Raw genomic sequence first — 24,468 nt, 5'->3', positions numbered from 1 at the left:
TTATAACAAGGCCTTTGATAAAGTGCGGCATGATCATCTAATCAGACTCCTGGCAGAAAATAATTTAGATAAACGAGACATCCGACTAATAGCAAATATGTACTACAATCAGAAAGCAGTAGTGTGTATAATATGGACTATATTTGAACATAAAGAAAACTAAATTTATGGTAATATCGAAATCAACACGAAATGTCCAAAATTTATATTTACACAATGAAATTATCGATCGAGTTAGCAAATACAAATATTTAGGCACTTTAATAAATGAAGACAACGATAGCTCAGCAGAAATCAAAATAAGAATAGAAAAAGCCAGATACATATTCACTAAAATGAAGAGAGTGTTCTGTGGAAGAGATTTGAGCCTTGAAATGAAACTTCGCCTGATGAGATGTTACATACTTTCTGTGCTGTTCTACGGAATGGAGTCCTGGACGCTGAAAAAGATGGATACCAAAAAATTAGAGGCATTTGAACTGTGGATGTATCGCAGAATCTTGAGAATATCATGGACGGAGAGAGACACAAACGTCGAGGTCTTGAGAAGAATGAATAAAGAAAAGGAAGTCATATATGCGATCAAAAAACGAAAACTGCATTACTTAGGACACATTACAAGAGGCGAAAAATATGAACTGCTTCGAATAATTATGTAGGGGAAGATAGCAGGAAAAAGGTTCATAGGAAGAAGACGAAACTCCTGGCTAAAAAATCTACGGGAATGGTATAGCTGTAGCAACAACGAATTGTTTCGGTCAGCAGTTTCGAAAATACGTATAGCCCTGATGATCGCCAACCTTCGGAACGAAGATGGCACTTGAAGAAGAAGAAGATGATATTGTAAGACTTGTGAAAAATTAGATTGGCATGGCTAGGACATGTCCAGAAACCTCTTCTTCTTTCTCCATCTTTTCTTCTTCGTAAGGATGTAATGGCGTCATGTAATTTGTTTAACTATTTTTATCCAATTATCTATCTCCTGTGCGTGTTGTTTTGCTTCGGAAAATGAGTAACCAGTCATGTCCATTATTTGATCCCACTATCGTACTGGAGATCTTTCTCTTGATCTTTTGCCCGCTATGCTACGTTGCCTTCAACTGTAATTCGCTCTTCCTCTAGTTATATGTCGAAAATAGCTCAGTATATTTTGGTTGATAGTTAGGGTAAGTCTTCTTCTTCTTCTTCTTCTTCTTCTTCTTCTTCTTCTTCTTCTTCTTCCTCCTCTTTATAAGCAATTCTGCTGGTTCATTGGCGGATTGATACCTCTATGGAAGGTTGTCACTCCATTTTTTGCGCGGTCGGCCGATACTTCTTCTACCGATTGGTGATTTATCTCCTGCTATTTTGACCACACGTGTCTCTCCCATTCTGGTTATGTGGTTGTTCCATTCTTTTTTTCTAGGTACTTGATTTCTCACTTCTTTGTCTAGGTCTCCGTAACTTGACAATGTAATTCCAAGGTATTTTACTTCCATTACTTGCTCAATACTGATACCATCAATTTCTATTTTGAATCTGATTGGTTCTTTACTGGTTACTATTGTTTTGGTTTTCTAAGATCAAATTGTCATATTGAATTCTTTTGCTCTTATGTCAAATCTGTGGACTAATTTTTGCAGACTATCTTCATCTTGGGCTATCAATATTGCATCGTATGCGTAGCAGAGTATTTTACTCCTTTGTTTCCCATTCTATATCCTCTTCCTTTGTTGACGTTTTTGATGATTTCATCCATGATTAAATTGAAAAGCATATGACTCAATGAGTCTCCCTGTCTTATTCCGCTGCCTATATCTATAGGTTCTGTAAGTTGTCCATCTATTCTGACTTCCATTTTGTTGTTTTGGTAGATGTTGTCAATAGTTTTTATGATATCTAGAGGAACTTCTCTATTATACAGAAGATGGATTACATCTTTGAGTCTTACTCTGTCAAATGCTTTCTTTAAGTCAATCAGACATAGAAATGCTGGTCTATTATACTCTAGTGATTTCTCAGTAATTTGCTTTATGACGAATATTGCATATGTACACGATTTTCCAGTACGAAAACCCTGTTGTTAATCTGCTAAACTTATCCTCTGATTCATTACGTCTTGTAAGATTTTAGTAGTTGTAAGTTTTAGGGTAGTATTTAACAAGTTGATACCTCTGTAGTTTTCTGGCTGCTTTTTATCTTCTTTTTTGAATAGTAGAATTAGTTCGCTCGTTCTCCATTCTTCCGGTATTTTATTGTGTTTTATGATTTTGTTAATTAATGTTGTTAATTGTTCTGTCATTGCTGCTCCATAATATTTCAGTATTTCGTTTGGTATTCCATCCTTACCTGCAACTTTTCTGTTCTTCAGCTTTTCGAGTGTTTTTCGTACTTCCTATACACTTATATTAATATCTTCATTTGTGGTAATTTCTGGTGTTTCCGGTTCTAGCATCATTTGTTCTTCCTCTGCATAGAGCTTTTTTAGATATTCAATCCATGTATCCTTTTCTATGTGTTTTGGTTCTATTAGTTCGTTTACCTCCGTTCTTTGACCTCTTATAAAGCGCCATATTTCCTTTTAGAAACCATAAAAATCATATTTCTTTCGAAAAACGTTCCCAGTAATCATTTTTTATTCTTCTTACTACTGAATGTGTTTCGTTTCTTATAGTCTTATAATTATCGTATGCCTCTTATGTTTTAGTTGACATGTATTTTAGGTAAGCTTTTTTCTTCTCTTTACATTTTTCCTACATATTCCGTACCCACCATGCCTAACCTATTCATAATTTGTTCCAGTTCCTCTGGTGAAGACGATAATATAACAGTGTCATCAGCATAACGTAGGACTTTGATTTTTCTTCCTCCTATCGAGGTCGAACTCCAGATTTTAATTTAAAATATTTCAAAACCTTACCATTAACTCTTACATTAGCATTGTTATTTACATACAGTTTTTCAGTTATTTACATTCTACGTTATAGAAGGCTTTGTCAACAAAGAGCATAAATATGTTTCTATGTTAAACTCTAAATATTAAGAATTTGTTGTCTTGTTGGTTAGAAGTACTTGGTTCGTCTGTGATGTCAAGGCTACTGTACAATAATTACTGCAATCTGTCGGTAAATCCGTCATCCTAGTTCACCTATAATAAGTTTTCCTGAATTATCTACTAGAGCAGAGTTTCCCAGACAGTGTGCCGCGGCATACTGGTGTGCCCCGAAGTCCCTGTAGGTGTGCCGTGAAATTTGATTATACTCACTATCATTATAGAGATTATTTACCCAAGTGTGTCGTGCCTGAACCAGTTTTTCAGTTAGTGTGCCTCAATCTAAAAAAAGTTGAAAACCGTTGTACTAGAGTATTAGTGTCAGTTTTCCGTGTCATACAGGCCAGCCACTTCCTGAACTTTCTTGTGCATATTGAATAATATGTCATGTTTTGTTGTCATCAGAGGCGGCTTTACCTATTGTGCAGGGTGTGCAGTGCACACGGGCGCCGGGATGTTGGGGGCGCCGAGCGCCAAAGGGCGGGTCCTTTACTTTATTCAACATAAAATATGCTTTAAAACGATAAATGAAAAATTACATGGGCACTTAAGCACGATTTATAGATTGCCGCCCGCCCGGCTGTTCGTCCAACGGACGAGCGGCAATCTTTCGATTCGTTTGCAGACATACCGACAATAATTCCGAAATCGGTTGTGAAACCTATAAAGGTCAAATTGCTTGGGATTTTCCGGGCATTTTCAAAGGCGTTGAATTAAGTGATATTATTCAAGATTTTGCTAACACAAAAGCACGAAAAGTATTTTTTTCATAATTATTATATGTTATAGTATGTGCATCTTGTAATAATTCGTTAATAAATTATTATTTTTTAAATAAATACAAAGTTGGTTTTTTATTCATCTATAACCAATTCCTTCGTAAAAGTACTATTTACTCGTGTAGTCAAACCTGTCAAATTTCCTCAACCAATTTTTAACCTTCATCATCATCCAACCAATTTACGTCCACTGCTGGACATAGGTATCCCCAATTGTTTCCATACTTCACGGTTTTGTGCTGTATGTTGCCAGTTTTTACTAATCCGCCTGATATCATATGTCCATCGCGTAGGCAGCCTTCCTCAACAGCTTTTATCTTCTCTTGGTCTACATTCCATTAGCTTTCGTGTCCACCTTAAGTCCTTCTGCCTGGCGATGTGTCCTGTCCAGTTCCATTTAAGCTTGGTGACACGTTATATAATATCTGTGATCCCGGTCTATAACCGGTTCTTTGTCTCAGATCTTCATTTCTTATTTTATCCCGTAGGGTTACCCCCAGCATGGATCTTTCCATACGCTTTTGAGCAACCCTCATTTTCGACGCTGTCGCCTTGGTTAGAGTCAATGTCTCTGCTACATATGTCATTACCGGTAGCACACATTGATTAAACACTTGTCTTTTTAAACTGATTGGTATACTGCTCCTAAATATGTCTCTCAGCGCTCCGTAAGCTGCCCAAGCAAGAGTTAATCTTTTTATTTCGCATGTTTGGATATATCTGCCAATTCTAATTTCATGACCTAAGTAAATTTACTTTTCCACTAGCTCAACTTCCTGTTCACGTAGCTGTCCGCTAGAAATCAGATTAGTCATAAATTTAGTTTTAGTAAAGTTCATTTTCAGGCCTATTTTCCAGAAGATAGCGTCTAACTCATATAGCATTTCCTTTACTTCTCCTAGGTCATCAGTTATAAGGACTATGTCATCTGCAAAACGAAGATAATTTAACTTTTCTCCATCTATTGTGATCCCTTTATTGTCACAGCTAAGGATCTTAAAGGCATATTCCAGAATAGTAATGAATAGTTTTGGCGAGAGTGTGTCGCTTTGTCTTACGCCGCGTTCTATGTTTATTTGTTTGGTTTTATCATGTATCTTAACACTCGTTTTTGTCTCTTTATAAATATTATAGATGATTGTACAATAACGATAGTCAATGCTGCATTCATTTATAGTTTTTAAAATGCTATCCAGCTTTATCGTGTTAAAGGCTTTATGAAATCCACGACAGTTAGGGCAAGGGCTTATACTCCATTGACTGATTGGCTGATATTCCATTGACTTTTCAATTAGTAACTTTACTGCCTGCAGATGGTCGTTTGTTCCAAAGTTTGTGCTAAATCCAGTTTGTTCTTTTGGCTGGTAAAAATCTAGCTTCTTTTCTACTCTTGATGTCACTACTATTGTAAAGAGTTTGTATAAGTGGTTTAGCAGGCTAAGGAGTCTGTAATATTCTGTCTTATCTCCCTTCTTATGCAAAAGTACCTTTATAGTATTATTTTCAACCTTATCGCATAGATAAAAAATTAAATATTTTTAATTAAATATTTTTAACAGATTTGGGTAGGTTGTTCTGACGCCGTGAATACCAATTGGCTCCCGACATCTTTTAATATTGCACTATTTGCATCTGGATTTTTGTTTGCATTATAAGTGTACCTAATGTACTAGTACTAGGTAGGTACCTATTCGACTAGTCCATTTTGACTGCGCGTCTAGCAAAGGGCGCCAGGGCATCGACTGCACACGGGGGCTACATGGGCTAGGACCGCCTCTGGTTGTCATTCTTTTACGAAGCATTTTCGTATACTTTTTGGTTTTCCAATGTATTAATTTAAAACTACTTGGCCGTCAGGCTATCATAAGATAATGCTTATGAATTAACAAAAAGGTACAAATATGATGTAATACTTAGAAATAGATTAAAATATTATAAACATTCAATAAACATAAAAATTGTTGACATTTAGACCTCCAATTACACAGATAACTCAATCAAAAACATTTAGCCACAAATAAAAATTTAGTAATCACTTAAGAGATTACCTAAATATTTTGTTAACAATTCTACAGGATGGACTAAATTATTAAAACATAAACAATGTTTCATATAGTCAAAAAATCAACCAGTTGCGTCAATAGTAACAATAATGTATAAAAAATATTATTATAAAAATCTAAAAAAATATGACTAAAAATAATAATAAAATTAAATATATACGATTATTTTGAAGAAAACTCAAACTTAAATACTTATATAAAAAATGTTTAACTATGTGACTGATGAACAAAATGTCTCCAGTCACTTCCGTTGTGTGCTTTTTTTTTTCAGTTCCTCACCTTGACATGTTTAAGATCTTCCGCCACTATATTAATCCATCTCGTTCTGGATCTACCTCTTCTTTTGGGACAGATTAGTTTTATGGCCATAACAGGTTTGGACATTCTGTTCGCTACCATTCTTTCTACATGCCCCAACCATCTGATCCTTTGTGAATTTATTAACCTGGTGATGGTAGGTTTTTTGTACAAAGCCATTGATTCGTTGTTGGTTCTTTTCTACCACCCGTCTTCTCTCTTCCTTCCTCTGAATGTACGCCTCAATATTTTCCTTTCCTATTTTTCCAATGTCCTCTTCCTCCTTATGTAATGTCCATACCTGGCAGGCATATGTAACTGTGGGTCCTATTACTTTTATATATTTTCGGAGTTTGCCTTATCTAGAAAGGCATTTTGAATTCATTAGGGCTCTTAAACAGCTTAATTTTCCTTTTCCATTTTCATCGAATGCTACACCCAGACATTCAAAATTGTCCACACTTTCAAAACAATAGCTTTTACCACTTACGGACCACACATTAACGCATACTTCATTTTTTTCTTCTGTCCCACCCATAACAATCATCATAGCTATTCGAAATTTAGAGACGGCTGCTCTGAAAAGTTCATTTTATGTATATCCGTACTTTGATACATCCGTACCATGATATCCTAAGTCTCCCTAAGATTCTTTTTCCTTGGATCTTTCCCTGCATAATGAGTGGGAGCAAGTTATATCTCTCTCCACGTGTAATATATACCTGATATTCCAATTTTCTGGTTTTAATTGTATTTAATACTTCCATTTCGTTATTCGTCTTTCTTAGAACCTCATTGTCTGTGATTTGTTCTGTCCATGAGATTTTCAGAATTATTCTATACACCCACAACTCGAATGATTCCAGTTTGTCCATTGATGCAGTATTCAAGATCCAAGCTTCCATTTCGTAAAACTAAGTCGAGAAAACGTAGCACCTAGCCAACCTTACCTACCAAAGATAGTATACCTTAAATAATGACAAATTGTCTAAATAAATCGGTGCCCGATGTCACACAACCACAGAAAAATCTACTCCTTGCTGGCTACTGTAATTTCCTATTTTTTACAGCAAAACTATGGAGGCTTAATTGGGGCTTAATCCCATATAAACATAATATTCAGACATTTTTCTAATACAAATACTTCTTGTGCTCACTGGGAAGTCGCGTATTTTTTTTGCACAGGCTTTTGCCATTCAGCCAGTCACAACTTTTTAAGTTCTTCCTAAAGCAAAGAAAATAAAGTAATTATGACAATACCTATTTGATTATCATTATCAGTAAGGAATAAACATGTTTACTCGCTTCTCGTCTAGGGACCCATCAAGACATTAAATTAATACACAAACTAGACTGGGTCACGGAAAGAAGGTTTTAAACAAATGGGGAAAACAAAGGTTACTACATAGTTTAACTACTGTGCTCACAAGTTAAGGTTACTTTTTGAAATAAATTCTGTTAAATAGTCATATCCGGTTTTATTATTTAATGACAAAAGGTAGCAAATGTTATATGGAGGAAGGATTTTATGTTTGAATAAATTTTTTATTAAGTCATCAGTTTGTTGTATATATTTTGTACATTCAAAAAAATATGGTTTAAATCTGCTTCTTTTTGACAATCTTCACATATATTGGAACTTAAAATTCTAAGTTTTGCCAGATGGGCTGGATAACACGCGTGTTCAGATCTCATTCTGATAATAGATGTACTGTATCTACGTGGGACAGAGTAATTTTTATACCAAAATTCGCTCGGGATTGTGGGTTGTATCAGTGCCTATTGTGAGTAGGAGTGTTGACTATATTCGTAATATTCTTGTTTCCACTGATTGTTTAGATCATTCTTGATTTTTATAAATAAATCTGGAGAGCAGAGCTTATAATCTGTTTTCACACCAGAATCAATGGCGTTCTTAGCTAATATATCTACATGCTCATTATACTCGAGCCCCATGTGAGCTTTAATCCACAAAAATCTAACTGTTCTTTGCTCATGGTGTAATTAAAAAATAATTTTTTTGATTAAAAGAATGTAAATATTTGTGTTTTGGCTGGGTAAAAACATAGTCTCAATGGCTAAAAGAACCGAAAAAAATCAGAGGCAATTGTTGCGGAGCTGTCATTGGAACTCTTAAAATACTTTAATGCTTCATAAATTGCTATGGCTTCAGCCGTAAAAATTGAAAAATTATGATCCAGTGTAAACATGTTTTCTATACTTTTGAGGGGATATAAAAAGCGCCTCCAGTGCCAAAAGAAGACTTTGATGCATCTGTGTAAATAACTGTTGATTCTGGCCAGTTTTCTAAATATTGAAGCTGATTGCAGTATTTACATGGTACCTTGGTTTAATTACCGTAATAGTTTGCAAAAAGCATAAAAATCTTCAAAGTTTGAGCTATTATATGTATGTGAGTTGGTGTAATCGCAATATGAGAGATTTCTAAAAGCCTCACAAAGTGGGGGAGAGTTCTTGTGGATCCAATATTTATTTCTTAAATCTGCATTATTAAGTTTTCTAATATTGGAGTAGAGAGAGGGGTTTCTATAACAAGTATTAACCAGAAATTTTTTACTAAGATATTCTCTTCTATATCTCAATGGAAATTCAATAGCTTGAACATATAACGAATTGGTTGGAATTGCCTTCATAGTACCCAGGCAAATACGTAATATTGTATTTTGAAACACGTCTATTTTTCCCAAGATATACTTAGCTGCTGAACCATACAAAACACATCCATAATCGATGATTGATCTTATGTACAATCGATAAAAAAGCAATGCCGTTTGTACATCGGCTCCCCACCGAGTTTTAGAAGTTGCTTTAAGGAAATTTAATCCCTTGTTGCATCTGTTTAACATGAATTTCATGTGTAGCTTCAAAGTTAATTTACGGTCAAGAATCATCCCTAAATATTTAATTGAAGCACAGAAATTATACTCACGACTGCTTGCTGTTATCTTGTTTATTTTTGGGAGATTATGTCTCGTGAAAATACATATACTGGATTTGCTTGGTGCTATTTCAAATCCATTTTCTTTGAACCAGCTATTAGAGAAGTCGTCCATTTTTCCTAAAATTTGTATGCACTTTTCGTATGATTTGGAAGATGAGTATATCAGAAAATCATCAGCATATTGTATTATATTAAAGCTGTTATTTACTATTGAAATATTGTGCAAGTCAGCTGTATACGGATTAAATAATAGAGGGCTTAAAACTGACCCCTGTGGAAGTCCTAGGTTATTATATCGAGGACCTATTAGTTTATTATTATTAGATCTTAAATAAATTTTTCTGCAACTGTAACAGTTGAGTATGGTTTTCGCTAATGCAGCTGGTATGTGAAAATTTCTAATCAGGGAAATCGCACATGAATTTGAAATAATATTACTAACACAATTATCTTTGTTCTAGGTGGTACCAGTTTTGGCTTCATGAATGGTGCAAACGATAACACAAGAGGAATGGACAATTCTGGACTTCAAATAGACACCACCAGTTACGACTACGATTCACCAATCTCTGAATACGGAAATGTTGCTAACAAATTTTCCTTAATATCAAATGAGATAATTGCCAGAAATCCAGTTAAAACAAAGCTACCCCCACTACCAAACATCACTGCCCCTGTGAAGTACCCTTCGATTATGGCCGAGGGACAACTATTGCTGTCAGATATAATTGACGAATCAAACGAAATAATTAAATCAGAAAATGTTATGTCGATGGAAAGGTTACCTATAAATAACAATTCTGGTCAAAGTTACGGCTATATTGTCTATAGACAGTATAATCTGTATCTGGCAGCCAATTCTGTACTAACAATATCTGGATACGTGAGAGATACAGTACTTGTTTTATTAAATGGAGAGCTGGTATCACCTGCACCTGTCAACGACAAGAGCATCGAAGGATTCGGCTTCTGGAAGCTCTACAACTCTACCCTAAGTCTAGGCAATAAAGAACTTCAAAACGCTACGTTAGATTTGGTTGTTGAGAACTTTGGAAGATGCGGATATGGAGCCTTAGATCAATTCCAACAATATAAAGGTCTTACTGATGACGTTTTCGTTAATGGAAATAAACTAACAGACTGGACGATTATTCCCTTAGAATTTAAAACTAGCTGGAACAAAAATCTAGGCAACTGGAAAGCTGTAGGAAACACTACAAATACTCCAGCACTTTATAAATTTTCACTAAACATACCAGAAGAACCACAAGATACCTTTGTGTCTTTAAGGACTTGGGTCAAGGGGATCACAATAGTTAATGGTTTTGTGTTAGGTAGACACTTTTTTATTGGTCCACAACAAACCCTGTATCTGCCTGCTCCATTTTTACATAAAGGAAAAAATGATATTATTGTGTTTGAGCACTATTATTCTCCTAGTTATCTAGATTTTGTAGATCATCCAATATTTGAAAAGGTTGGTCATGTGAACACTGTAAACAGAGGTAAAACAATTAATTATTAGTATCATATAGCGACTTTTTGTTGTCAAGAAATTATATTGTTAGATAGAATAATTGTTTACATTTCATTATATAACTCTTGCTATATATATAGTGCATGTTTAATCTTTTGTTTCTTTCACAGGTACGGAATTGAAAACACTGGTTTCTTTCTTCAGAAATTTGTATGTTATGGTATCTGCATAAAATTATGTTTCATATTAGAAGCGAAAAGGGGAAATTAAAGAAATCTACCAAAGTTATACCTAGTGCGGAATTAGAATAAAATGTTTTTTAGCTTCATTATTTATTTATTTTTTATCTGATGAATGTTTAAAATGTTACTAAAGAAATTAAATGAAAAGAACTGCTTATTTTATTTGGACTGCCCATAATACTTATAGGTTGCTTCCACATAATTAGATTCCAAACTTCCTCTATGTTTTGCTATTGCTGATGGCTCAGGTTTACGCTGTCTATCGGCACTCCTTTATTTACCTATTCTAGAGTTCTAAACATATCTTCTAGAGCTAAAATAAATAACTCATGTCAGTGTCCTTGTGTATTTTATCTTTTCTGTTTTTACTTGCTATGTTGCATTGTCATATACAGTAACCGCCACGCTACTAGATACACGGGTACATTGAACTAATGCAGTCCTGGACCCGTCATTTGTTGCAGTGTTTACTTTTATGTCTAGTAACATCTACAACGTCAGAAAATGTATAGAAACCAGTTTACACCAGGAAAATAAGGCAAAAATATACCATGTTCGGGACACTTGAGCAGCCAGGTTGCAAATGGGTTTTTTGGGTACTATATACCTAATACAATTATAAATACCAAAATGCCCGTCACAGTTTGGACGAGAAATTTAGTTATTAACAAATAAGGGTCAAAAATTAGAGTGTTTTGTTTAAATCGCTACAGGTAAAAACATGGTAATTAAATGTCTTATTTATAATATTTTTCTTTTAGTAGATGAGATTTAAAATATAATTTTTTAAATTTTGGTCCGATTATTTGTTGCTTCGGATATTGCAAAATAAGACTAAAATTTTGAAAATAAAAAATTTGCTATAACTTTTGCGAAAATGAATTTAGGACTTTTATATTGCATGAAAAGTTTAGTCGCAATATTACTGTTCAGAAGATAATAATGATACAGCAATTCTGTGAAAACAACATGAAAGAAGAATAGTTATATTTTCAACGCATTTAAAAAATCATTAAAAAGTCATTTTTATCACTTAGAAAACATTTTACTAAAATAGAGTCATTTTTGGCTTATAAACAATTTGAATAACTTTGTTAATATTGACTGTAGGCTAAAACTACAATGGAATTTAAAAAACTGGTATTTTTATACGAATTTTCAAAGAAAAACTTTTCTCCTAGGTTAATTACGGTCAAAGTTAGCCACTTTTTTTATTTAATTGACGGCTACTTTGTTTATAACAATTAAGCAACCTAACTAGAGCCATTTTGAAGTTGAAGATATATAGGTTATGGGTAAAAATTTGAGTAAACTTTGAACCTCAACAGAGTGGTTAATAAAGCTTTAAACCTGGCGTCCGAACGGAATTAATTCGTGGTCGGTGGAGGGGAATTACTAAAATACGTGCACTCAAAAAATGAAACTGATTCTGCAAACATATGATACGATTAATATCGCTGGAACTTGTTGGTAGATTTTGATCATAATTTTTTTAATTTGTATGTACTCGTAGTCTTATAGAGTACGTTATGTACACACAACCCCACCTAACATTACAAAATGTTAGGGGGAACTTCCCTTATCATTCAGGGATATGAAAAATAGATTATACCGATTCTAAGACCTACCGAATATACATATATAATTTCACAAAAATCGGTCAAGCGGTCTCGGAGGAGTATGGAAACTAACACTGTGACAAGAGAATTTTATAGATGTAAATATATAGATGGCTATTAACAAATAGGGGTTGGTGATAGAAGAGTGAAAATTAAGGGTTGTATGTATTTTTTAATTCTACATCATATAAAATTAAGGTAGATAATTTTGTCCAAAAAAATAAAAAAAATGTCAGGGGGCAACCCCCCTTATAACTTATGGATATAAAAAAAAAGAATGTGTGTGTACTTTGTACGCACGTAAGAAGTTATACTTCTATTACATATTATGTGATTCTTAAGACAATACCAAATATTTTAAAAAATAAAAGAATAAAACGCACACAAACACATTGAAAAATGCCACAAAGAAAAAATGATTTCTGAACGATAATAATTGTTGGCAAAAATTTTAAATACGCATTTTCTGAAAAAAAAATTATATAACAAATATACTTACAATCATAAAATGCATAAAAAAATAAAAAAATAAAAACTTGCATCGGGAACTGAACCCGTGAATTTCGGGGCGCTTTGATTCGTAATCGAAGCCTAGACTCACTCGTCCAATTCCACATTATTTGTCATGTGGAAAAATAGGGTAACTGAACGTTTTACTGTTTGACACTTGTTTTGAATATAATTAAATTATGTAGTTTAAATTTTGTGGAAGAAAATATTAAAATATAACAAAACAGTAAGAAAACAATATATTAGATGAAGATTGGTAGAACTTTTGTTGGTAATTAAATTAAGTATGTAAATCAAAGCATTACATACCTACTAGATAAATAAATCTACGCCAAAAAATCATAATTTAAAAATAAAAATCGGACCTAATTTGGGATTTCTCTCTAAAATCCCCATTCTTGAGAAAATAAATGTACAGTAGAGCGTCGATTATCCGAACGTCGATCAACCGAACGACCGCTTATTCGAACTATCGACTCCCTCGTCCCGCACTCGAATACCGAGCAAGCGTTAGTAATTGACGCTTAAAATATCTTCAATTTTCTTCAATATTGTATCCAAAAATAATTATGTTGTTGCAAAGACTGCACTTTCTTGTTTAGTTGCTAGTTGTCATTATCAAGATATAAATAAATATGTAGGTAACTATATAAATATGGCTTTCATTCACTTGTGGATAAATATGTATGACTATAAATATGTATCAATATATTGTAGTTCGATTATCCGAACAAATCGGTTTTCCGAACACCTATGTCCCCCAATTAGTTCGGATAATCGACGCTCTACTGTATTTCAACCTAATCCAAATGTATAATTACAATATGATTATAATAAAAACTACTTACCAAATTAGAATGAGTTTTCCTTGTCCAAAATAGTCCAAAAGTCCAAAAATATAGGTATATGAAAACTATTTAAAAAGGCAGTATAACTATTAACTAACTTTTGTTTGTTGTTTCTTTTCACACAAATTTTAAAACGCAACAACCATAAATAATCTAACTACAGCTGTGCCACAGCCGCCATATTGAATAATTTTTGACATGTCATTTGAACATCCAATCACAACAAAGTTATAATGCGCATGCGCCGGGATCATAGGTTTTAACATATAAAAATTCACCCTCATATCGCCGGTAAAGAAGTATAACTTCAATAAATTAAAACCTCTTCAAGGTCCTACAGGATAAACGTGTAAAATTTTATAAAAATCGGCCAAGCCGTTTCAGAGTAGTATGGTAACTAACACTGTTACAGGAGAATTTGATGTATATAGATGTAACTGCGAATTAAATAATAAAAGTTGCTAACTTTGAACCTAATTAACCTAGGCAAAAAGTTTTTTTTTCTGAAAATTCGTACAAAAATACCAGCTTTTGATTTACTCTATAGTCAATATTAACAAAGATATTCAAATTGTTTAGAAGCCAAAAATGACTCTATTTTACTAAACTTTGTTCGGAGTGATAAAAACGACTTTTTAATAATTTTTTTTCAATACTTTAAAAATATAACTAATATTCTTGCATGCGGTTTCCACAGAATTGCTATGTCATGATTATTTTCTGAATAACATTGAGAAAAAAAAGCTCTTTGCGATAAACAAATTGATTAAAATTTAAACTAATTGACGACTCGTCTTAAAATTTTGTGTGCGTTATACGGAATGTTCGACTCAACTTTTCGTGCAATATGAAAGTCTTAAGGCCATTTTCGCAAAAGCTATAGCACATTTTTTATTTTTGAAATTTTAGTTTTATTTTGCACTTTTCGAAACAAAAAAAGATCGGACCAAAATTCAAAATGCGCCGTTTTAAACCTTGGCTCATCTACAAAAAGAAGAATATGTATTATAAATAAGATATTTAATTACCCTATTTTTACCTGTAGCGATTTAAACGAAAAAACTGCCATTGTTGACCCTTATTTGTTAATAACTAAGTTTCTCGTCCGAACTGTGACGGGCATTTTTGTATTTATAATGTATTAGGTATATAGTACCCAAAAAACCCATTTGCAACCTGGCTGCTCAAGTGTCCCGACAAAAACCTTATTTCTCTGGACTAATAGGGCATTCCAAAACTTTGACGCTTATGACACTGCTGGAAGACAAACATTGTATTTGCTTATATTTGTACCACATTTTAAGTTTTTTACCTTTAATAGTTTTTTATGTTATGTGTTCTCTACTCTTTTGTACGGTGTCGAAGGTTGGACTTTAACAGATACTCTTCTCAAGAAATTGGAAGCCTTTAAAATCTGGGTATACCGGAGAATCCTACGAATAAGTTGGGTCGATAGAGTTCGTAAGGGGGTTGTTCTGTACCGGATGGGAAAAGTTACGGAAGTCGTCAGAACAGTTAAAAATCGAAAACTTGAATATTTTGGCCATGTTATGCGACACCCATAGAGATATACTATACTCCATTTAATAATACAAGGCAAGGTAGGCGGAAGAAGAGGGCCAGGTCGAAGAAGAACGTCATGGCTTAAAAACCTAAGAGAATGGTATAACAGATCCTCTGCATCCCTTCGAGCTGCCGTTAACAAAATTACTTTAGCCAATTTGATAGCCAACGTTCGATAATCGAGCAAGGCACATGAAGAAGAAAAAATAGTTTTTTAGTTGTATTTTCAGAACATTTTGTTGTTGAATTTGTGTAGTTTAGTTGTTTGAGGTAGAAGTAGTTCAATGATTTTATTTAGTTTTAAGCAGTGAATAAATAAAAAAGACTGAATATTTTCGAAATTGTTGATAGACAATAAATACAGATACAAGCAAAAGATTGGCAAAATAAACAATATAGATCCATTTTCCTTCAAATAGTCTGAGCTAACCTACAGTGGAGACAGTATTCCAAGCTTAACGAACATGGACATAGTTAGTTATTTAGCATTTTTATACGACGTTATATAACGCATTTAAACATTGTTTTTGTCTTTCAGATGATAACTTATTTAGATCAGTTTTATGCTTAAAATGTAGCACTGATGGTAACCGATAAACTGCACTTTATCACGATTACTTCGCATTCCACACTTCAAAAGACAACAGAAATGAGGCATATACTATCCTTTTTAAATTAAATCTTCCAGTGAACATGTTAAATTAACCCTTGTACAAAACAAAATTACAAAGAAACCCAACTAAAATGATCTGAAACACATTAAGAACTGAAAGAATAATATTTCTGTTTGCCTCCCAGCCCCCATATTGATTTAATTTTGACAGCATGTTGGAATGCTTTATATAAACATAGAAAGTTGACAGTTTATAGAACAGTAGTTGTATTTGAAGTCTATAGGTTGTCATTGTGTTAAACTCGTAAAAGTTATAAAGCAGAGTGTAATATTGTTGGTATTTGAATAAAGCTTTCTTAAAGCAGAATAACATTACTAATAATTAATGTATGGAAAAATAATTATTTTGAACAGTTTTATGACAGTCGACAGTCACATGACATATCAGATGACAGATATGAAAGACAGAGGTAAGAATGGGCCGGATTAGCCCAAGCCTAGCAATCAGGTACCCGTTTATCTACTAGCGTGGCGCTTACTGCTTAATGATTTTTGTACATCGGTCATCAACTCTATTGTTGTTTAAGACATTAAGGACTGCTCAGATTTCTATGGAGTCAAATGTTTTCTCGTAATCTACTATAGCTATCCAGAGTGTATACCCGAATAGAAGGTCTCATATATTTTGATGATAAAAATTCGTATACCAAATAGAAAACAGAGATCGCTCTGTACAAAAGCTTTTTTATTCTTCAAACTTCAACTTCTGCAAATTCTATACACACAGACAAAAAACGATATCAAAGGATAAGCTCAAAAATAACCACTATGCCTTTACAACTTTTGCTGACAGATTAAATTAAATTCGGCGCGATCTCCCTCGAAATCCAATTTTATCCCAATTTATGACGTATACAAATGACCGAAGTTGTAAGTTGTGATCAAAAGTTTCACGCGCTGACCTAAACTAGTTACGTTGTTAGCAACCGAAAGTGAAAGTTCCTTCCACAACAGAAACCGGATCCCACGCAAACTGCTTATATATTACAAAGTTTTGGCGATTATGATCATGCCCAACCGATAAGAGCATAAGGGGATTTCGTTATTTTTTTAAGTATAAAACAGTGAAATTTTTCGTTCAACATGTATAAAAAAGTGAAGAAGCGTAACAAGATTTTACTCATTATTCGGATACTTCTAAAAATCATTTATTAAAAAAAATAATGAAAAAGACTAAGAATTCTATATTTGTTACGATATTGTTTTGATTACATAATTACAACACAACCGCAAGGTAAAGAGATCTAGGCCACGCATTGTTAGGTGACACAGTAAAATCATGCAATTCAGCTGGAATCATATTTACAGACTATGACATTGACAGTAAAAATATTATAAACAGACATACATAGATTAAATATACAGAGTTGGGATAAAGTATGGAACCAAGCAAATATCTTTGAAACGAAAAGAACAATATTTATGAAACTTTTCATGCAAGTACAGTGACGCAAAAGGCATCTGATGCCATATTTTTTGTTACTACTCCACTTCCGGTGTCACCAGAAATACTCTTAACTTATTTAATTTAAATGAGACACCCTGTATATTTTTTCAGATTTTAAAAGAACTTCTTATTTTTAATTCATACATACCAAGTTTGAAAGAAGAAACTATTAAAACAAGAAATAAAGCTCTTTCCAGTTAAAAAATAGGTTAATTTATTTACGTTAGACCAAGATATTAAAAATAAAAAAAACGTGCAAGCCTATAAATAAATTCGTAAGTCACTTTTTGCAAGATTTATCCACGTATTAGTTCACATTCATCAATTATTCTTTGTCTCAAATCCTGCAAGCATCTTGGTCTCCTAACTTAAACACGTGATTTTAGATAACCCCAAAGAAAAAAATCTAACGGGTTGAGGTCCGGAGAACGAGCGGGCCGCTCTATGAATCCTCTACGTCCAATCCATCGATTTGGAAAATTCACTTCCAAAAAATGAAAATTCACCTTAACCGATTATCATTAATATTTCAATATGATCTTTTTCACTTAAATGAACCATTTATAATACAACTTATTTCTGTCAATTAGTTCAGTAACAGTTTTACCTAATATACTAAATTCAAATAAGTCATGCAGTGCATGTAAACAACAATTTTAGTCTACAGTATAGATGGTAGGATGGCCTACTCGTTTATTTCCTACTACGTTGTATTAATACAAAAACTTATCTACAGACACTTTTTAACAAATTTTTTCTACTAAATTTGGTATGTATGAATTAAAAATAACAAGTTTTTTTAAAATCTGCAAAAATATACAGGGTGTCCCATTTAAATTAAATAAGGGTATTTCCGGTGAAACCGGAAGTGGAGTAATAACAAAAACTATGGCAACAGATGCCTTTTGCGTCACTGTACTTGCATGCAAAGTTTCATAAATATTATTCTTTTAGTTTCAAAGATATTTGCTTGGTTCCATACTTTATCACAACCCAGTATACAAAATAACACGAGATGATCATATTTATAATAATTATTAAATATAATCAAGCGAACGAGACATCACCTAACAGCTGAGTACACTTCTATTGAATTTGTTCAATGAATAAACAAGATATAGATATTTAACTGCATTATTGATGACCAACCCCATACCAAGAACCCAATACCCCTTATTATTATAGAAGCGACTGGCATCTTTAATATGAAATTAATATGAAAAAAACTGTACTGCTAGGTACATGAGGAACATGGAAAAGGAATGTTTGAAGTAAGGACAACCTTAAAGAATGGAAAAATTACATTACGAACCTATTTGAAGACGATAGGAGTAGTTCTCCTCCAGACATTACTAACTGCGACGGACCCCTAATAACACGCTCTGGGGTAATGCAAGCCATACAATCATCAAAAATGGCAAAGCGACGGGTCCTGATAAAATTCCAAGTGGAATAATAATATACAAGCTTACAAATAATGGCAATATTTTAGTTTAGAGGGTATAACTTCGTTTTTAAATACCATTTACCAATAATCTTTCTTTCTTTGAGTACCGTGTCCAAATTTTAGGGGTAGCTTCTTCTATGACAATTTGACGATATCGTTCTCGAACTTGCGCGGGACGTAACAATTCATCTGATGATAAGCCAGTTCATTGACGAAGGTTTCGTAGCCATGCATATTTCTTCCTACCGATTACTCATTTTCCGTCGATCTTTCCGTTGAATATTAACTGCATAATCCAGTATCTGCTACCTGTCATGATAATCCCAGATATTCAAGTTTCCTCTTCTTTTAAGGGCGTTTAAAGAAATAACCTAAAAACGGACCACTTTCCGGGGAAAACTCATTACAACTTTTTTAAAGTGTTAAAAAAAAAGGTTTATTTTTGTTTAAAAAAAAAACTTCTAACATTAAAAGTAAGTGAGTTACGCTCAAACTATTGTTGCTCCCATTTATATTTTAGTAAAAAGAATCGCGAAAATCACCCCCTAATTAGCATCCCACATAAAATTAATCGTTACCGCTTCACAAGTTACTTTGCTTATGTATTCTTCATAATGATCTATAAGTTTCATTGGTTCAAACTGTTCATTTTTGAAAAAAATTGTTTTTAAAATAAGACTTTTTTTCAGATTTTTTTTTTCAAAATAACTTAAAAATTATTAGTAATCCCAAAAATCTCAAAGATTAATAAAATGTACGTTTTGTTTTTCTGAATATTTTGGATTTTTTGTTTTCCTGGTAGACAAAAATTGGTTATGCTATGACTGTTCAAAATTTACATACACTCGTGATTAGTGACTCGTTCAAGCCATTTTAACTATAGTCTTTTCAAAAACAAGCACTTTGAACCATGCACGTATAAATAAAGATGGACATTTATTTATTTATTTAACTATTTACATCTTTACGTGAAGTCATGAGATTGTCACAGTCATAGGCACAAATGCCTAATTTGACGTTGTCATATTATTTTATTTTCAAGTCGATATTCGAAATAATTTTCAATTATTAGTATAATTTATTCTTAATTTATAAATCAAAATATATTACTTAGTTATTATAAATTATTTCTAAATATACTTATTCCGCAACCAAGAAATTAAAAGAAAAACATTCATTTTTTAATTATTTAAATGAAAATATATTCTGATAATCTTAACTCTTTGAGAAACTTGGCACCATTGGTAATATCAACCAATCATATCGCTTTCGAGGAGAAGGAACATGGCGTTGTGTTGTTTCCATTGGTGTTGATATTAAAAATATATTAAAAATAGAGAATTTGATAGATCTCAAATATGTCAACACGCATGGGATAATGAACATAGAGTTCAGTGGAGAGATTCAAGTATAGTCATGAAAGAAACAGATAGTAAAAAGAGAAAAATCAAAGAAGCGGCTCTAATTATGCTAAACGAAACCAATTGTGTCGCAAATTCCTCGGTGGAATGCAGTAGGATGTGGATACCCATACTGAAAGAGGAAGTCAATAGAAAGAAAATACCACAATTAGTAAGTCAATAGTCGAGTTAGTACATATTTTATATTTTAGTATTACTTATATATCCATGTATTATTGATATTATTTATAATTTAAACAAAATTATAGTAAAGTCAGAATTTGGTATTAATTTTAAGAGTAAATTAACTGTAAGACCAAATACTTACGATGTCGGGATAGTATCACGAGGTTTTTCCTGGTTTTCCCTCGTGATTTACTATGAGATCTCTAACGCGAGAATTTTAATGTCACCCTTGCACGTGGTTGTCTTTTTAAAGACAGATCACATGCTATGATTTTTTTTTGTGACGAATATTCTTGAGTTGGGGTTGATTTCATGTAATCGAATGAACTATCTTTCAGTAAAGTCGTCCGAGGAACGCAACTCATAAATACTGGCAATATCATTTTAAAGTCTTCTACTTTAAAATGTATCATATGTATCTGAATTGCCGATATAAATGAGTCAAATTAAATAAATTATTAGAAGAATTTTTTTACTAAGCAACAACATTTTTGTTTATGTTAACAGTATTTTGTATTTTGACAACGGCACCCGATTTGGGCGTCGAAACGTTAATAAAAATCATTTTTTAATAATATTGTGGCTTATTTCCCATTATAAATAGTTAAAATGGTGATATTTTAGTGAATTTCCTAACGTATTCTGAATTCGAATTGAAGAATCGTCATTGTTAAAGTGTCCTAATGGTGCTGAACTGTGTTGTATGCAGGAAAACTGCATATTTACAGATACTTACATCCACAACTGTCATTTCATTTGTAAATATTATCAAGTATTATAAACATACGTCCATCGTCCATGGACGTATCACACGGATATGATATTACTTAATCCTTGAAATTATGGTCTTTATTTATAGGTCCATGCTTTGAACCGATGATACTTACAGATACATACATAAAGAATACATAAGCAAAGTAACTTGTGCGGCGGTAACGATTAATTTTATTTGAGATTTTCGCGATTTTTTTACCAAAAAATAAAAGCGATCAACAATATTTTGAGCGTAACTCACTTACTTTTAATGTTAGAAGTTTTTCTTTAGAAACAAAAATAAACCTTTTTTTAAACACTTTAAAAAAGTTGTACTGTTTTTTCTTTGAAAAGTGCCCCGTTTTTTGGTTATTTGACAAAGAAGAACCTACTTCTCATTAGCTACAACTCTGCTTCTACTGGGTCAACAGATTTCATGTATACACCATTTATTTCAATTTTTTATAAGCTATATTTTCGTTAAGAATATTTTTCTCGATAAAATACTTACTTTTTGAGTTATTTGCGAAAAACCGTCCAAAAGCATGTTTTTATTTTGTTAAAAATGAATATATTCACTCGCAAATATCTCGAAAAGTCCTGAATTAGTGAAAAAACTCTATAGAACAAAAGTTAATTAGAATTAGTCATTTTATCCAATTCCCGACTTATTTTAAATGTATATTTTCACCCACGAGAAGGGGGTATACTCCTCCATTTTTTTTTAAATTTTGTAGAATGGTAAACTTTTTCTTATATAACAATAGACAATTTCAACTACCTATTACCAAATTTTCATCCTTCCTTTATTTTTTTTGGAGGTTTTCGTAAAGTTTGTGTAAAGTTTTGATTGGGCTATAACCTTCATGATCCTAATGGTTAGTAAAATTCATTGCTCATAGCTCTATCTAAGAAGACAACAGCACAAACTTATACTTATTATAGAACCATCAGTTTGTTAAGCCATTTATTGAAAAATTTTTTAAAGGTAATACATGACTGTATATACAGGGTGTCCCAAAAATAGCGAAACGGTCGAATATTTCGCAAAATGGACATCGAATATTTTTCAAAAATCTATCGAATGACACTAAACACGACCCCCTAGGACAGACAAGACATACAAAAATTGATCCTGGTACTGTGGGAAAAGAACATCAATATAAAAACAAAAGAATAATATATGACACCGTGGCAAAACCTATTCTCACTTATGGGTGTGAAAATTCGACATAAATAAGAAAACCAAAAACAAAATAGGAGCAAAAGAGATAAAATTTCTAAGGAGAAGTTGCAGAGTAACAAGAAGAAATAGAATAACTAACATAAACGTAAAGAAAAGAATGGGAATGAACTCAGATATAATAGACTACATAAAACAGAAGAGATTAACCTGGTACGGACATGTCAGAAGAGTAGAACAAAATCGTTGTTGGATAAACAAAACAAGAGAGTGGAGTCCTATAGGAATAAGGAGGAGAGGTAGACCCCGAAGATCTTTTAGTGATTAAGTGTACGAAGCAATGGAAAAAAGAAATCTGCAAAGAAAAAAATTGTTAGTATCTATACATAACGAATATGTTCTTAAAAAAATAGAAACGAGAAAGTGAACCTTGCAAAGCCCAAACAAGTAGGTGGTATTTCATTTGCCTCTATCAACGTTCTCATTGTCAGCAGATAGTCTGATGTACTATATCTTTACGAAAGCCAGCTTGTTTTATCCAATGGGAAGTATTCATTTTGTAAGTCAACACGTTGTTAATAATTCTTATAAACAGTTTTACACTTGACAACAACTAGACTAGTGAGACTCGACTCTCGGTACAGTCATTGATTATAAACTTACCCTTGTGTTTATTAATCAATGGTACAGTCTATAGGAATTTTGATTTTCTAGAGACAACTTTAAATAGCTCTAGGCCTAGAAAAACTACTAGGATTTAACCTAATACACAGCAATGAATGTGGTGAGTGGTATAATATCTATGCAAGCTAATGTATTAGCTAAACCGCGAGTTGGAGAAGGTTCATGGAACAGTAGACTATATGCCGTAATTTTATAGTGTAATAGAGATAAATAGCCATGAAAAATAAACTTTATTTGGAAAAATAAACGGTCAACGCCAATTGGAAGCATTCTGCGAACTATATCATAGCTTAAAATTTGACATACTATTTACAGACACAAGGTCAAGCTTGTAATAATACTTCAATGTTTCTAAAAAAGTTTAAAAAGCAGTGACAATTGGTATTATTTGTTTTTTTATTTATAATGAGGTTTTGGTATTAGTCCAGAAAGCCACTGCGCATCCGCTAGGAAAAATATTCTAATGCGGATTTTTTGCACAATCTTACTCAAAAAGGACCCCTTTTAACAAATTTGCATGTTGCCAGGACCAAAAGTTGGTCAAAAATTTTTTAAACTTTTTTTTTGTTTTTTCCCTAAAATTATTTTTTTTGCATGGAACACATTTTTTTTAGGTTTTTTGGATCATTCCAAACAGAAAAGGTGTTTAGTGACTTTTCTCTAAAGTTGATAGTTCTTGACATATAAGCGATTAAAAATTGAAAAATTGCGAAATCGGCCATTTTTAACCTTCAAAAACTATGTGAAACACTGAAAATTTGAATGTTGCCAAGGTGGGTAGATATCCTTTAAACATCGATTGATGAAATCCCGAAGAGTTTTTTGCAATAAAATATCAAAAACCCCTTTGTTTTTTAATTGCCAATCAAGCGTGCGCGACACTATTTTCCACCGACAGTATGGTGCAGATGAAAGGAATAAATTCGTTATTTCGTAAACCGGCGACTTTAAGGAAAAATCCCGAAACAGGTCGATTTTTATTTTTAAGTTATGATATTGTGACATATATGGTATACTAGTGACGTCATCCATCTGGGCGTGATGACGTAATCGATGATTTTTTTAAATAAGACTATGGGTCGTGTGCTAGCTCATTTGAAAGGTTCTTCAATTCTCTATTCAGTAATATAAACATTTAGATAACTATTTGTACAGGGTGTTCAATAATTTAATTTTTTTTGTCAATTTGCCACATGATTTAATTTAATAAAAATTTTTTGGACACCCTGTATAAATAATTATGTACATGTTTATATTACTGAATAGAGAATTGAAGAACCTTTCAAATGAGCCAGCACACGACC

General features: G+C 32.8%; 2 protein-coding genes across 5 annotated transcripts in view; one reads left to right on the top strand and one right to left on the bottom strand.

Annotated features, from left to right (window-relative positions):
• LOC126879497 (beta-galactosidase-1-like protein 2) overlaps positions 1-11,001 on the top strand; it is a 69,508-nt gene extending 58,507 nt beyond the window's left edge. For 2 of the 3 annotated variants that reach the window (XM_050642547.1, XM_050642546.1), the window contains 2 exons: positions 9,594-10,637; positions 10,780-11,001. In XM_050642547.1, coding sequence (XP_050498504.1) covers positions 9,594-10,637; positions 10,780-10,841 — 1,106 coding nt within the window. In that variant the 3' untranslated portion in view covers positions 10,842-11,001. The remainder of the gene's footprint in view (positions 1-9,593; positions 10,638-10,779) is intronic. The other variant, XM_050642548.1, reaches the window with a different exon arrangement.
• Positions 1-24,468, bottom strand: part of LOC114336035 (peripheral plasma membrane protein CASK) — a 610,838-nt gene that overhangs the window by 409,538 nt on the left and 176,832 nt on the right. The window lies entirely within an intron of this gene.

This window comes from Diabrotica virgifera, chromosome 2, assembly GCF_917563875.1.
Source record: "Diabrotica virgifera virgifera chromosome 2, PGI_DIABVI_V3a".
NCBI classification, from domain to species: domain Eukaryota; kingdom Metazoa; phylum Arthropoda; class Insecta; order Coleoptera; family Chrysomelidae; genus Diabrotica; species Diabrotica virgifera.
Note: the sequence above shows the minus strand (reverse complement) of the source record. Positions and strands in the feature narration are given on the sequence as shown.